The following is a 13,158-nucleotide window of genomic DNA, read 5'->3' as shown; positions in this document are numbered from 1 at the left end:
CATCTCCCCTCATGGCCCCACCATGGCACCTTTCCTCACAGCCCCTCCATGGCACATCTCCCCTCACAGCCCCTCCATGGCACATCTCCCCTTACAACCCCTCAATGGTACATCTCCACCATGGCACATCTCCCCTCACAACCCTCCATGGCACTTCTCCCCTCACGGCTCCTCCATGGCACATCTACCCCCACGGCTCCTCCATGGCACATCTCCCCTCACAGCCCCACCATGGCACATCTCCCCTCACAGCCCCACCATGGCACATCTCCCCTCACAGCCCCACCATGGCACATCTCCCCTCACAGCCCCACCATGGCACATCTCCCCTCACAGCCCCACCATGGCACATCTCCCCTCACAGCCCCACCATGGCACATCTCCACCATGGCACATCTCCTCTCACGGCTCCTCCATGGCACATCTCCCCGCACAGCTCCTCCATGGCACATCTACCCTTACAGCCCCTCCATGGCACATCTCCCCTCACGGCTCCTCCATGGCACATCTCCCCTCACAGCCCCTCCATGGCACATCTACCCTTACAGCCCCACCATGGCACATCTCCCCCCACGGCTCCTCCATGGCACATCTCCCCTCACAGCCCCACCATGGCACATCTCCCCTCACGGCTCCTCCATGGCACATCTACCCTTACAGCCCCACCATGGCACATCTCCCCTCACGGCTCCTCCACGGCACATCTCCCCTCACAGCCCCACCATGGCACATCTACCCTTACAGCCCCACCATGGCACATCTCCCCCCACGGCTCCTCCATGGCACATCTCCCCTCACAGCCCCACCATGGCACATCTCCCCTCACGGCTCCTCCATGGCACATCTACCCTTACAGCTCCTCCATGGCACATCTCCCCTCACAGCCCCTCCATGGCACATCTCCCCTCACGGCTCCTCCATGGCACATCTCCCCTCACAGCCCCACCATGGCACATCTCCCCTCACGGCTCCTCCATGGCACATCTCCCCCCACGGCTCCCTCTCCTCACGGCTGCGGCGCCGCTCGGGCGCCCCCTGGCGGAGAGCGGGGACAAGCGGGACCCTCTCCCACCCTGTTCCCTTCCTTCTCCACTTTTTCCCCTCTCTCTCTCCCTCTCCCCGCCCTACTTCCCTATCTCTCTCTCACTCCCCATTCCCCGTCCCTCCCGTCTTGCCCCCTGTGTTCCCCTCCCTGCCCGTTCCTTCCCCTCTCTCTGTCCTTGGGCGCGCGGTCACAGCCGCGGCCCGTCCCTCCTCTTCCTGCGGCCCCTCCTCTTCCTGCGGGTCCGTTACCGGCCCGTTCCCGGGGCCGGCCGGCGGCGCCAGGTGAGTGAGGCGGGGGCGGGCCGGGCCCCAGGTGCGGGACCCCGGGGAGCAGGGAGGGAGGGAGGGAGCGGGGCTGGCTCCTGGGGGTCCCAATGCATCCCCCCCTTCCCAAATCCCAGCAGGGATCGCTGCGTTCACACTGCCAGGGAGTAACCATCCTTTCCCAGCCGGCCCCCTCGGGGGGTGAGGGTTCTGTATATGGATCTTAACAACAGGTTTATTAAAATCGGGGCTACCGGGTTATGAGAAAGTCACTTTCGGAGCAATAATTGAATTTTAAAAGTGTGTTTATTGATCATTCTCTTTAAGTAGTAGTTACATGGGATTTTATGGCCGTATGAAAATTAGTAGTTTTCTTTGTCCGCCACCCAGACGGAATGAAATCACTGGGTCATAAATAAAAGGTGTTAATGAGCTCCATTATCACAAGCTGATGACTTAATGTTAATGCCTTACATGGATCAAAGCCAGCTGAAAACATTGAGGATTGATCCTGTCCCAGGTACTTGTCCTTTTCCTTCTCTGGGTTAGGGCAGAAGGGCAGTTTGGTTTGTGCAGAAGATGTAAATGCTGCTTATTCTTTGATTAACCTTGAGGAGTTGATTTGACCTAGGTTTTGTTTGGAGATGGAGTGAGCAAAGGAGATGTTTCCCTCTCTGTGTCTTTAGGTCCACTGATCCAGCATTTCCTTAAGGATTTCCATGAATAAAGAAGAGTTGGCTGATGTCTAACTGGTGTGTCCAGTTAGTGTTATATACTTCTACTTTGATTTTACACCAGGACTGACTTTGTCACCTGCTGAGGTGCTGTCCTGGCTGTGTCCCCAGATAACCCAGAATCACTGGAATTGCTGACACAGTGGCATACTCACTGCTATTGATCTGTTCTGAATTCCAGGTTTATGTCCCTGCCTGACACCAGCGAAGGAAGTTGGCCACTGCTGGGATACAAAGGCTGATCTAGTGAATCTATAACCTGAGTGCTGATCCAGATGTTGCTGTGAAATGCCAATAATGTGCTGCGATGACCTCCTTTGCCAGCCTTCCAGGTCGTAGGTCTTGATCCAAGGGAGTAGGAAATTCAGCTGTTGCTGAATGTAGGTGCAGAGGAGAAGGGAGGGATTTGTTTCAGCAGTTATTGCTCAGCTTCAAGCTTATTTCCAGTTTACAATGTTTGCTGAAAGGCAACAAGATAAATAGTAGAAGAATAAAGGCGATAAAAGTGCTTCCAGGGAATTCTGCAGTGCTAAACAAACCCATGCTCTTGTTGTCATACCAGGAAAAAAGTAAATTGTGAAGTAATTTTCATTTACATTGTAATACTACTATTTTAATACTAATCAATTAGAAATGTAAATTAATGACTTTAAGCTTAGGGAGGGCAGGACTGGATGGGATGTTGGGAATCTGGAATTGTTCCCTGGCAGGGTGGGCAGGCCCTGGCACAGGTTGGACACTGGCAGTGCCCAAGGCCAGGTTGGACACTGGGGCTGGGAGCAGCCTGGCACAGTGGAAGGTAGCACTGGATGGGCTTTTTCCAACCCAGACCATTCTGGGCTTCTGTGACTTCAGTAACAGTCTGTAAAAGAAAAAAATACTGCTAAATTTCAGTAGGGATTTCTTTAATATATCAGGCTAAAGATAAGACTCATGCCCTGGAAGTTCTTTAAAAAATAGGATATTTAACATGATTTTTGTCTAAATGTGTCTGTAGGTTCTTTATAATGTAGCTGCATGTGAAGAAATCCCCAGTGGCTTTGTGTCATGCTGAGTAACAACATGGGGCACTGTTTCATGGGACGGGGAGCCATGATCCCAAGGAAGCTGAAGCCGTTTCTCTGCAGGATGTTGTCGGGTTACAAACCCAAAAACGACGTCAAGGACTCTTACAAAGTCCTGGAGCTGGAGGAAGGCTGTTCCCTCGACGACGTCAGGAACTCCTATCACAATCTTGCCAAAAAATACCACCCGGACAGCAGCTCCGGCATGGCCGACTCCAGGGCCTTCATACGGGTGGAGGAGGCCTACAGGGTCGTGCTCGGCGACCTGGCAGCCAAACAGAAATCAGACTCCGGCGAGGAGGAGGAAGACCAGTTCAAATCCAAGTCCCTGCAGCACAGGCACTACCTGAGCTTCGAGGGCGTGGGCATCGGCACGCCGAGCCAGCGGGAGAAGCAGTACATGCAGTTCCGCGTGGACCGCGCCACCGAGCAGGTGCTGGAGTACCGGCAGCAGCGCCTGGAGAGCCGCTACGCCGGCAGCGACCTCAGCCGGGCCCAGGACGTGCGGCAGAGCAAGAAGGTGAAGATCACCCAGGCCGTGGAGCGGCTGGTGGAGGACCTCATCCAGGAGTCCATGGCCAAAGGAGACTTCGACAACCTGAGCGGCAAAGGGAAGCCCTTGCAGAAGTTCTCGCACAGCCCCCACATCGACCCCATGACCCACAACCTGAACAGGATCCTCATCGACAACGGCTACCAGCCCGAGTGGATCCTGCTGCAGAAGGAGATCCGCGAGACCATCGAGCGCCTGAGGAAGAGCATCGTGGCCTCCAGGAGGAAGCTCGGGGAGCCCATGACGCTCCCGGAGCAGAAGCAGTGGGGCCGGGTCTGCGAGCAGTTTGCAGAAGACATCAGGAAGTTGAACAAGAGAGTTGACAACTTCAACCTGGTGGTGCCCATCCTGAGCAGGCAGATGGTGCATTTCAGCACCGACAAGGAGATCCTGCGAGCACGAAAGACTTACGAGGCTGTCGTGGAAAAGGTTTCTGATTCAGGCACGAAGGAAAACGGGGGGGAAGAGGGCAAAAGGTTTGGGTGGAAGTCTTCTCTCTTGAAGTGGTTAAAACTTGCACCGAAATAATTTCATACTAATTCCTCTTGCCAAGGTTTTTGAAAGCACTTTATTAATGAAATATAGCACTAGAGAAATTTCAGGTTCGCTGGAAATGTCAAATCCACGCTGTTACACTACTTGAAGGAAATTTGGTTGTGTGATGAGCATTTGCATTATAAATAATTGAGTTATTTTAAAATATTATTAAATGAAATGTGCCAGTTTGGGTTGTGGTAGAGTTAATTTTCCTCATTGTTAGTCTGGGGCTGCGTGTTGGGTTCGGGCTGGAGGCAGTGCTGACCATTCCAGGGTGTTTTTATTGCTGGGCAGGGCTTGCACAGCACCTTTTGTGCCCTCCCCACCTGCCCACCCCTGAGCAGCTGCTGGCTGGGTTAAACCACAGCAGCAACAAATCAGTTCTTCTCTTGCAGGCCATTTTCCTTCTGCTGAAATCCAAATTAATGTTGCACTTCAGCACAGTAATCACTTTTACAGGCTCTTATCACTTCAAAGGGGAAATGGAGGCATAAGAAAAACACATTAAAGTGGAGGCAAATGTCTTGCTGTGCCCTGTTTGACCTTTGCTCTCTTATTTCAATACTTACAACTCATGAATTTTTGGCAGGTTCTCTCCATATTTTTTAGCAGTACATTCGCCTCTTCAAGGGTAGATTCAGTGGCTGTGAAGGGAGGGTTCTGGATGTCTTGGCTTGGAATGTACATGTGCACAAGTCCATTTTTGCATCTTTTACAGAGAAAGAGGTCTTGGAAATTTATTTATTGGTGAACACCCCCTGCCATGGGCAGGGATACCTTCCAGCTCTGTGTATGAATGAATGTTTATTTCCATAATTTATTCTTGTTTAGAACAAAAACTTAATTAAAGATGCTGTGAATTAAAGTTACTTTTCTGAAGGTCCTTTGACATGGTACTCTTGAAAACCTCACATTTTGATTCACGTTAGGATCTGCAGGAATTGGATCAGAATTGCTGTTCAGACAAATCCAGTGGGAGATTTCAAAAGCAAATCCAGTTCATGGCACAAGGGTAAATAGAAACCAGTTTGCAGGAAATGGGATCCACTTTGGCTCACAAAGAAACATCAGCACTTCCAATACCAGAGGTGCCATAAAGGGTGAATCAGCAGACTGAGGGATTTTTATGTTCTTATTAAAACCACTTGGGTTTAAATGGGGCAGGTGTGATCTGACTGAGGAACTTTAACTGCCAGGCACAAATATTCACTTCTGCAACATTTACAGTGATGATGGGAAAATAATTTCTACTTTAATGTTCCCCAGGTGTTTAGAGGAGTTCAGTGTTTCAGAGCTTGTCTATAATTTTGTTGCTCTTAAGAGCAGTGTTTAGTGAATACTAAGGAATATCAACTACTGCACACAGAAAATCCAGGAGAGAATGGCCTTCAGAAGAAATTTTTTCTGGCTGACACTGGACTGTTAATTTGAATTTGATAAATGTTATTTTATGACTGTGAAAAAGGGTGCAGTCATTGCTGACCCCAGATCCAAAACCACGTTGTTTATTCCCAGAACTTCCTATTTGTTGGTTTAATGACCACATGCTTTGTGGCTTGAAAGGCTTAAGTGACATCTTAATATGAAGACAAAAGATTGTATATATATATAATTTTATATATTATGTAGATACAATATTTGAGATATCAGGTATCAGTTTTTCTCAGGGTGAGGAATCTGTTTCTTGGCCAACAGGCAAGTGGGAATAGCTTGAAACTGAAAGAGAGATTTAAACAAAATATTGAGAAGAAATTCTTCCCTTCTCTAGGCACTGTAGATGTTGAGTCCTGCTGAGGATTTCTGTGTTTCAGGGCAGTAACATCTCAGGATGAATGTGGAGATAACAGAGGAGGCTCTGAGGAGAAGGAATAAAGGAGAAGCAAGAGCAGGGCATCTTGCAAAAGAAATATGTAAGTGATAAATCTTTATTCTTATGTCCCTCTGAGGGAGCAGGGAGTGTGGTGTCTCTGGGCTTGATGGAGCACAGTGTGTACGTGCAGGTTAAGGTTATAAAAGGAAGCAGGGAGGACTTTGAGCACAATGTGATTCTTTCAATTCCTCGTCTGTGAGATGTGCCCTCTAATCCTCAAAACACTGACTTTGATCCACTTCTCTTCTTTTCCCAGGGCTTTTATTCAGCATCTGTCTTTTGTCACTTATTTGTTTTGCTGTTATAGATGGGCATTTATTGACATGTATGTTATCCCCATATTGCTTGTCCAGTACTGCTTGTCCTTCTAACCCAGACCATTCCGTGATTGATCCTATGAATTAGAATTTATCCATGTTTATTAATTCCGCTTATTTTCATTAAACCAGACACCGGACTGAGATTTAAGGGCATTTAGGGGTGAACATTATCTATTCCAGCATGGGAATACTGTGCTGTTCCCGTGGGGCAGCGGAGGAGGCCGGGGGTCATTCAGGGCCGTGCGGAGGCGGCTCTGGGGCCGAGGGGGCCGTGAGGGGGCGGCCATGGTGGGAGGGGCTCCGGCCGTGAGGGGGGGCGGGGCCTGCAGGAAAGGCGGGAGCGCGCTGGCCGCGCCTCTTCCCGCCCCGCCCGAGCAGGAAAGGGCGGGGCTTGCGGCGTGTGGAGCCGCATTGACCAATCACACCGCTCTGTCCTTACCCGGCCCTCGGCTGACGCGCAGCGCTCGGTTCTGATTGGCCAGAGGGCGCGTCAGTCAGGGGGCTCGGTGCCCTCAGGCGGAAGCGTCGCGCCCGGGAGCGGGTACGTGCGGCCGGGCCGGGCGGCACTGGGGCTGGGGCGGCATCGGGACTGGAACCGGCACCGGGACAGGGACAGGGAGCGGGATGGGGAGCGAGAGAGAGAGCGGCACCCGCGCCGGGAGGAACCCCGCGGCTGCTCCCTGGGACACCGGTGTGTCACGGATTGTCCGGCCCTGAGGGCGCGCCGCCGGTGCTCCGCGGGGAGCGGGGTCTGTAGGGGAGGTGAAAGGAAAAAATGCCGTGTTTTATCTTAATAACAATGTACCGGGCCGGGCCGTAGGGATCCCTGGCGGGGCTGTAGCTCAGGCTCGGGGCTCGCCGTGCCCCGTCACGCCCCGGTGCCAGGGCGGGCACAGCGATGCGCTCGGAGCGGGCCTGAGGCAGAACGGCCTCTGGAGAATTGCGGAATCCACATGGGTTCTGTCCCCTGCCCCCTCAAGTTTTAAACTTTACTAGCGCTCCTAAAGAATCCCGGCTGCGGGCAGTTCCGGGGCTGAGCAGGACTGCAAAGGGATAAATCATGGAATTGTTTGGGTTGGGTTTGGAGGGACATTAAATCCCAGCCAGTGCCTCCTCTGCCAGAGACACCTCCCACTGTCCCCAGGCTGCTCCTCAGTGTCCAGCCTGGCCTGGGACACTGCCAGGGATCAGGGGCCTTGTAAGGAATGGAAATATAGTTAATATCACTTTTTAATAAGTGTGCCACATAGCCTTGTTTTTGTGTAAATTAACTTAAAACTTCCTTTCTTTGCTCTTGTCTTTCTGTAATACTTAAAAATCAGTGCTGTGGAATAGGGAGAACTGAAAGTGAAGGAAATTACTGAAATAAGTGGGGAGATGACAATGGCTGTTACAGAAATGTTCACATAAGCCCCTGATATGCTTTTAATCCTCTGTGCATGTGGGGAAATGTGTGACCTAAAGGATATTCTGATGAGTTGCTTGTGGAAGATGCATCTTCTTCAAGGAAAACTTGTATATTCTTCATGCCTTTAAGTTTCTTCCCTTTTTCCTTCTGTCTTCTCCTCCCTTTGGAAACAGGCAGTTCTGTTCTTTACTAACCCAATGCTGTTCCACATTAAGGTGTTTTTCTTCCTGCAGACTTTTTGTATTTCCTTGCAACTGCTTTCAATATTTTGTTCAGGTGAAACCACCTCATTTGAGGAGAGAAAAGCTGATTTTCAGGTGAAAATGTGGAGCTGCTGTTGTGTTTTCTGTCTGGACAACAGAGCCGTGGGCTTGCTCTCCTTGCTGGCATTTGCCAGGGGTGGTTTTTACAGCTCCAGCGTCTCCAGTTTGTTCCTGCAGATGTGTTTGTGTTTGCTGGACAGGCTGAGGAAAGTCCCTGCCTGCCCTTGGGAGGAGGGAGGAGGCTGATGGTGGGAAGGGCGTTGAAGGACAGGAATTCCAAGGGCTTTACCTGTTTCCTGCCTGGGAGCTGTGTGGGTGGGAGAGTTTAAAGCAGAGAGTGAGTCCCGCACCTTGATCCAGGTGGGAAATCCCAGCTGAAGGCATCTGCCTCCCCCAGAGGGGTGTGTGCAGCTGTCCTGGGCTGGCAGCTGGCCCCGTGTCCCTGCTAATGCTCCTGGGGACAAACCTCAGCCTGGCTCTTGTGCTGTCCATGGAGCCTCAGCTTTGCTCTGGGGCTGGGATTTTGAATGCAGTTTATTGTGTTCTTCCTCTTTCTCTAAGGAATTAGGGAGAATTACAGGTCATGGAATGTTTGGGCTCGGAGGGACCTTAAAGCCATGGCAGGGACACCTCCCACTGTCCCCAGTGCCCAGCCTGGCCTTGGGCACTGCCAGGGATCCAGGGGCACCTCAGAACCTCCCCACCCTCCCAGCAAAACTGGGGGCAAGAACATTTTCAGGCACAAAACTTGATCTCAGTGCAGCACTTCAGCCTCTTGTGAGGGGGCTGAGGCCCTGGCACAGGGTGCCCAGAGCAGCTGGGGCTGCCCCTGCATCCCTGGCAGTGCCCAAGGCCAGGCTGGGCACTGGGGACAGTGGGAGGTGTCCCTGCCATGGTAGGGGTGGCACTGGGTGGATTTAGGGTCCTTCCCAGCCCAAACCATTCCATAATTCCCTGTTTCCCTGCAGCCACTCCCAGGCAAGGCCCCTCAGCTCCACACTGGGACAACAGCAGGAATTGTGAGAGTTCCAGTGTGGGTGGGTGAGGAGCTGGGAGGGGAAAGCAGGAATTGCTGCAGGACAGGGACAGACACAGCTCTGAAGAGGAACAGAGAAAGTGGAGCCATTTAAGAGTGGAAAATGAGGAAGGGCTTCAGGAGCAGCTGTAATTCAGCTGAAGGAGCTGGGCAGGGGCTGGAGAATCCCTGAGGGAGCTGGGCAGGGGCTGCAGAATCCCTGAGGGAGCTGGGCAGGGGCTGCAGAATCCCTGAGGGAGCTGGGCAGGGGCTGCAGAATCCCTGAGGGAGCTGGGCAGGGGCTGCAGAATCCCTGAGGGAGCTGGGCAGGGGCTGGAGAATCCCTGAGGGAGCTGGGCAGGGGCTGCAGAATCCCTGAGGGAGCTGGGCAGGGGCTGGGGAATCCCTGAGGGAGCTGGGCAGGGGCTGCAGAATCCCTGAGGGAGCTGGGCAGGGGCTGGGGAATCCCTGAGGGAGCTGGGCAGGGGCTGGGGCTGGAGCAAAGGAGGCTCAGGGGCCCTTGTGGCTCTGCACAAGTCCCTGCCAGGAGGGCACAGCCGGGGGGGTCGGGCTCTGCTCCCAGGGAACAGGGACAGGAGCAGAGGGAACGGCCTCAGGCTGGGCCAGGGCAGGCTCAGCTTGGACAGCAGCAGCAATTTGCCCATGGAAAGGGAGCTCAGGCCTTGGCAGGGGCTGCCCAGGGAGCTTTGCAGTGCCCAGCCCTGCAGGTGTCCCTGCAGGTGTCTGGATGTGGCCCTTGGGGACACAGTTCAGGGCTGGCCCTGGGTGGCACTGGATGATCCCAAAGGGCTTTTCCCACCCTGCTGATCCTGGAATTCTGTAGGAGCAGAGCAATTCCCTATGAAAGCTGTGGGATGAGCAGGGATCTGAGCACTGCCAGGGAAAGGTGAGAGGAGAATTCCTGAGGACAATAACCAGATGGCTGAGCCCAGATGCTGCACAAATTAAAATAACTTTGGGATTTGAAGTGGCATCACAAGTGTGGGTTTCTGGAGGACAAACTTCTGGATCGTGTTCCAGGAGGTGACCTGTGTTTGTAGCATAGACAAACTGTTTATTGGTTGATTTTTATTCCACTTCTCACTGCTGTTCTTAACCTGAAAATGTTCTCCAGCAGTCTGTGCTGTCACACAGTTGTGAAGGACATTTTTGTTAGTCTTTACCAAATGGCTGGAAATGAACTATGGCAGGTTGGGAAATGCAGAAGTTGACAACACTAAAGCAAATTAGAATGGTGCTCAGAGCAGCTGTGAGTCAGTTAATTAACTTTGCTTTCTTCTCCCCATATTTAAGGTTCCCTGTGACCTTTTCTCTGTGCAGTGAGACCTTCTTTACCCTCAGAATCAGGGTTTGATTTGCTGAGTTGGGCTCTTTTCCTCTGTGTTAAAAAGGCACTAAATCATATTATCTGTTAGATTGGAGACTGGAAATATTGGTGTTTAATTGAGACTCCTTGACATGACTTAAGGACCAAGTTCTGCCACAAGCTTTGGGGTTGTGGTGATTTTCTTTTGTAGTTCTGTGCAAGGGAGGTTGTTTTGTGAATATAGCTCAATGCAGCACCAATAGAGTTTATTATGGAACGGTTTGGGCTGGGATGGCTTTAAAACAATCTCCTTCCCTCTCCTGCCATGGGTGGGGCAAATTCCACTGGAAGATTCTGTGTAAAAACCTGAATTCTGTAAAAGCCCCCAGACTGGAACTCACGGGAGTTGTCCAACATCTCGAGATGTTCCTGATTGATACTGAGAGTCTGCCTGGAGCAGGGGCTGGACAGGGTTACAGGAATAAAGCAGGGATTTAATAAAAGGCCTTTAAAGGATGCACCTTGGGCACTTTTCACACTCTTATAAGTTTTGCTCCATTTCCTTATTGGGGTTAATTACAATTACAGCTCCAGGTGATGCAGTCCATCCTTCCAGACTCTCTCCTCAATTCACTGTTTTTACTCTTTTTGGGCTGAAACTGCAGCGGTGTCCTTGGTTCTGGGGCTGGAAAATGATTGTTCTGTGTGACTGAGGTGTGAGAACTGCTGACACTTTATGTGAAATTCAGAATTGCACACAAATGCATTGTGTAACTGCAGAGTATAACTGTACAGTGCAGTGAATGTGGAAAATATGAAAACTCAAACTGAGGGCATCAATACTGACCTCACCTTTGGCTGTGTTTCAGGCACTCAGGAACTGCTGTTGATGGAAGAGTCCAGGACAGAGTGCTGGGACAGCGGGGCAGTGACAGCCATACCCAGGGCAGTGACAGCCATACCCAGGGCAGTGACAGCCATACCCAGGGCAGCCTGAGCCGTGCCCAGGGCAGTGTGGGCTGTGCCCAGGGCAGCCTGAGCCGTGCCCAGGGCAGTGTGGGCCGTGCCCAGGGCAGTGTGGGCCGTGCCCAGGCACTGTGAGCTGTGGCCATGGCAGGGTTCCTGGACAATTTCCGCTGGCCGGAGTGCGAGTGCATCGACTGGAGCGAGCGCCGCAACGCCATCGCCTCCATCGTGGCCGGGGTGCTGGTGAGCCACAAACTGTCACACCTGGGCCTCAGGTTCTGCCACTTCTGCCTCTTAACTGCCCCCAGTCCAGCCTGGTCCTTCCAGGGGTCACTGTGGGGTTGGCAGCAGCGTTGTCACAAGGCCTGTGACGTTGCTGGTCATGAGCCATTTCTGCTCTCTCTCCTTGAGAGGAAATTCCTTGTGGATTCCTGCAGAATTGGATCTGCTAGAACTGCTCTGTTCTGCACCATCTCCATCTCACGTGTGTTTAGAGTCTGGATTCTTGTTCTTAAGGGGAACAAGGAACGGGGAATTTCACCGAAATTGCACAGGGAATTTCATGGAATCCCAGAAGGGTTTCAGCTGGGAGGGACCTGCAAGCCCACCCATGGGCAGGGACACCTCCCACTGTCCCAGGCTGCTCCCAGCCCCAATGTCCAGCCTGGCCTTGGGCACTGCCAGGGATGCAGGGGCAGCCCCAGCTGCTCTGGGCATAAATTTACCCATACCCCACTCCTTAATGTGAACAGAAAGTGTGGCTGATTCCCAGACACTCCCCTGAAAACAGCAACGTTGGGATTTGTGCAGGCATTGCCCATTGAGCACATTTACATCACTGTCCAGAGGAACTGGTGCTTGTTAGGAGGCAGTGCTGTCCAGAGCCCTGCCTGCTTTCCCTGGCTGCCCCCCAGGCTCACCCCCCGTGTCTGTGCCCAGTTTTTCACAGGCTGGTGGATCATGATCGATGCTGCCGTGGTCTATCCCAAGCCGGAGCAGCTGAACCACGCCTTCCACACCTGCGGGGTCTTCTCCACCCTGGCCTTCTTCATGTGAGTGCGGGGGACAGGGCTCATCACAGAGCCACCAGAAAGCAGCCAGGCTTTACTGCCACTGTGCCCAGCATGGATAAATCACACAACCAGGGAATGCTTTGGGTTAGAGGGACCTCAGAGCCCTCCCAGTGCCACCCCTGCCATGGCAGGGACACCTCCACTGTGCCAGGCTGCTCCAGCCCCAGTGCCCAGCCTGGCCTGGGATGGAGAATGCAATACTTACCTCAATATGAAACAATTCACTGCATTTCCCTCAGGTTTTACCATTTTTACAGCTGTTCCCTGCCCAAAACTTTCTCAAACGGGAGGGGTAACAATAGCCTGGCTCTTGTTGTGGAGATGTAAATAAAAGTAACAACTTTTATTGAATCATTCAGTATTGGCAAGAAAAAGGGATTATTTGGGATTTGTGGCTACACAGAATGCCAGGGAATTTCCCAGAATTTGTCACATTTAAAAAAAAAAAAAAAAGCTGGGGTTTTACTTAGAACTCTAAATTGATTTTCTGTAATCTAAAGTGTATCTCCTTTTTTTGCCCCCAGGATAAATGCTGTATCAAATGCACAGGTGAGAGGAGACAGCTACAGTGATGGATGCTTAGGAAGAACAGGTAAATGAACTCTAGAAATCCTGCTCAGGTGATCATTTACCTGATGGGTTTTTTTCCAAGTGGTGGTGAAAGAAATAATCAGGAGATAAGGAGCAGGAGAGAACTTCTGTGAATTCGTTTCTTTACAG

The 13,158-nt window shown here is 51.9% G+C and overlaps 2 protein-coding genes across 5 annotated transcripts in view; both read left to right on the top strand.

The window, feature by feature from the left end:
• Positions 1-1,097: 1,097 nt before the first annotated feature.
• DNAJC28 (DnaJ heat shock protein family (Hsp40) member C28) lies at positions 1,098-5,061 on the top strand. Of its 4 annotated transcripts, none has more exons than XM_036378809.2 (3): positions 1,098-1,326; positions 2,224-2,374; positions 3,040-5,061. In XM_036378809.2, the coding sequence occupies exon 3, from the start codon at positions 3,090-3,092 to the stop codon at positions 4,185-4,187; it is 1,098 nt and encodes a 365-aa protein (XP_036234702.1). In that variant the 5' UTR covers positions 1,098-1,326; positions 2,224-2,374; positions 3,040-3,089; the 3' UTR covers positions 4,188-5,061. The 4 variants fall into 4 exon arrangements, with proteins under 4 accessions (XP_036234702.1, XP_036234685.1, XP_036234710.1 ...); XM_036378792.2 differs by having other exon boundaries at positions 2,224-2,377; XM_036378817.2 differs by having other exon boundaries at positions 2,224-2,422.
• Positions 5,062-6,827: 1,766 nt separating this feature from the next.
• Positions 6,828-13,158, top strand: part of TMEM50B (transmembrane protein 50B) — a 10,264-nt gene continuing 3,933 nt past the window's right edge. Inside the window, exons 1-4 of the mRNA XM_036378828.2 lie at positions 6,828-6,927; positions 11,269-11,608; positions 12,305-12,417; positions 12,963-13,030. Of these exons, the coding sequence (XP_036234721.1) occupies positions 11,510-11,608; positions 12,305-12,417; positions 12,963-13,030 (280 nt within the window). The 5' untranslated portion in view covers positions 6,828-6,927; positions 11,269-11,509. The remainder of the gene's footprint in view (positions 6,928-11,268; positions 11,609-12,304; positions 12,418-12,962; positions 13,031-13,158) is intronic.

This window comes from Molothrus ater, chromosome 2 (genome assembly GCF_012460135.2).
Source record: "Molothrus ater isolate BHLD 08-10-18 breed brown headed cowbird chromosome 2, BPBGC_Mater_1.1, whole genome shotgun sequence".
NCBI classification, from domain to species: domain Eukaryota; kingdom Metazoa; phylum Chordata; class Aves; order Passeriformes; family Icteridae; genus Molothrus; species Molothrus ater.
Note: the sequence above shows the minus strand (reverse complement) of the source record. Positions and strands in the feature narration are given on the sequence as shown.

What these genes read in the sequence shown, in the direction of transcription:
- DNAJC28 (XM_036378809.2), top strand. Translation starts at nt 3,090, where the DNA reads ATGCTGAGTAACAACATGGGGCACTGTTTCATGGGACGGGGAGCCATG.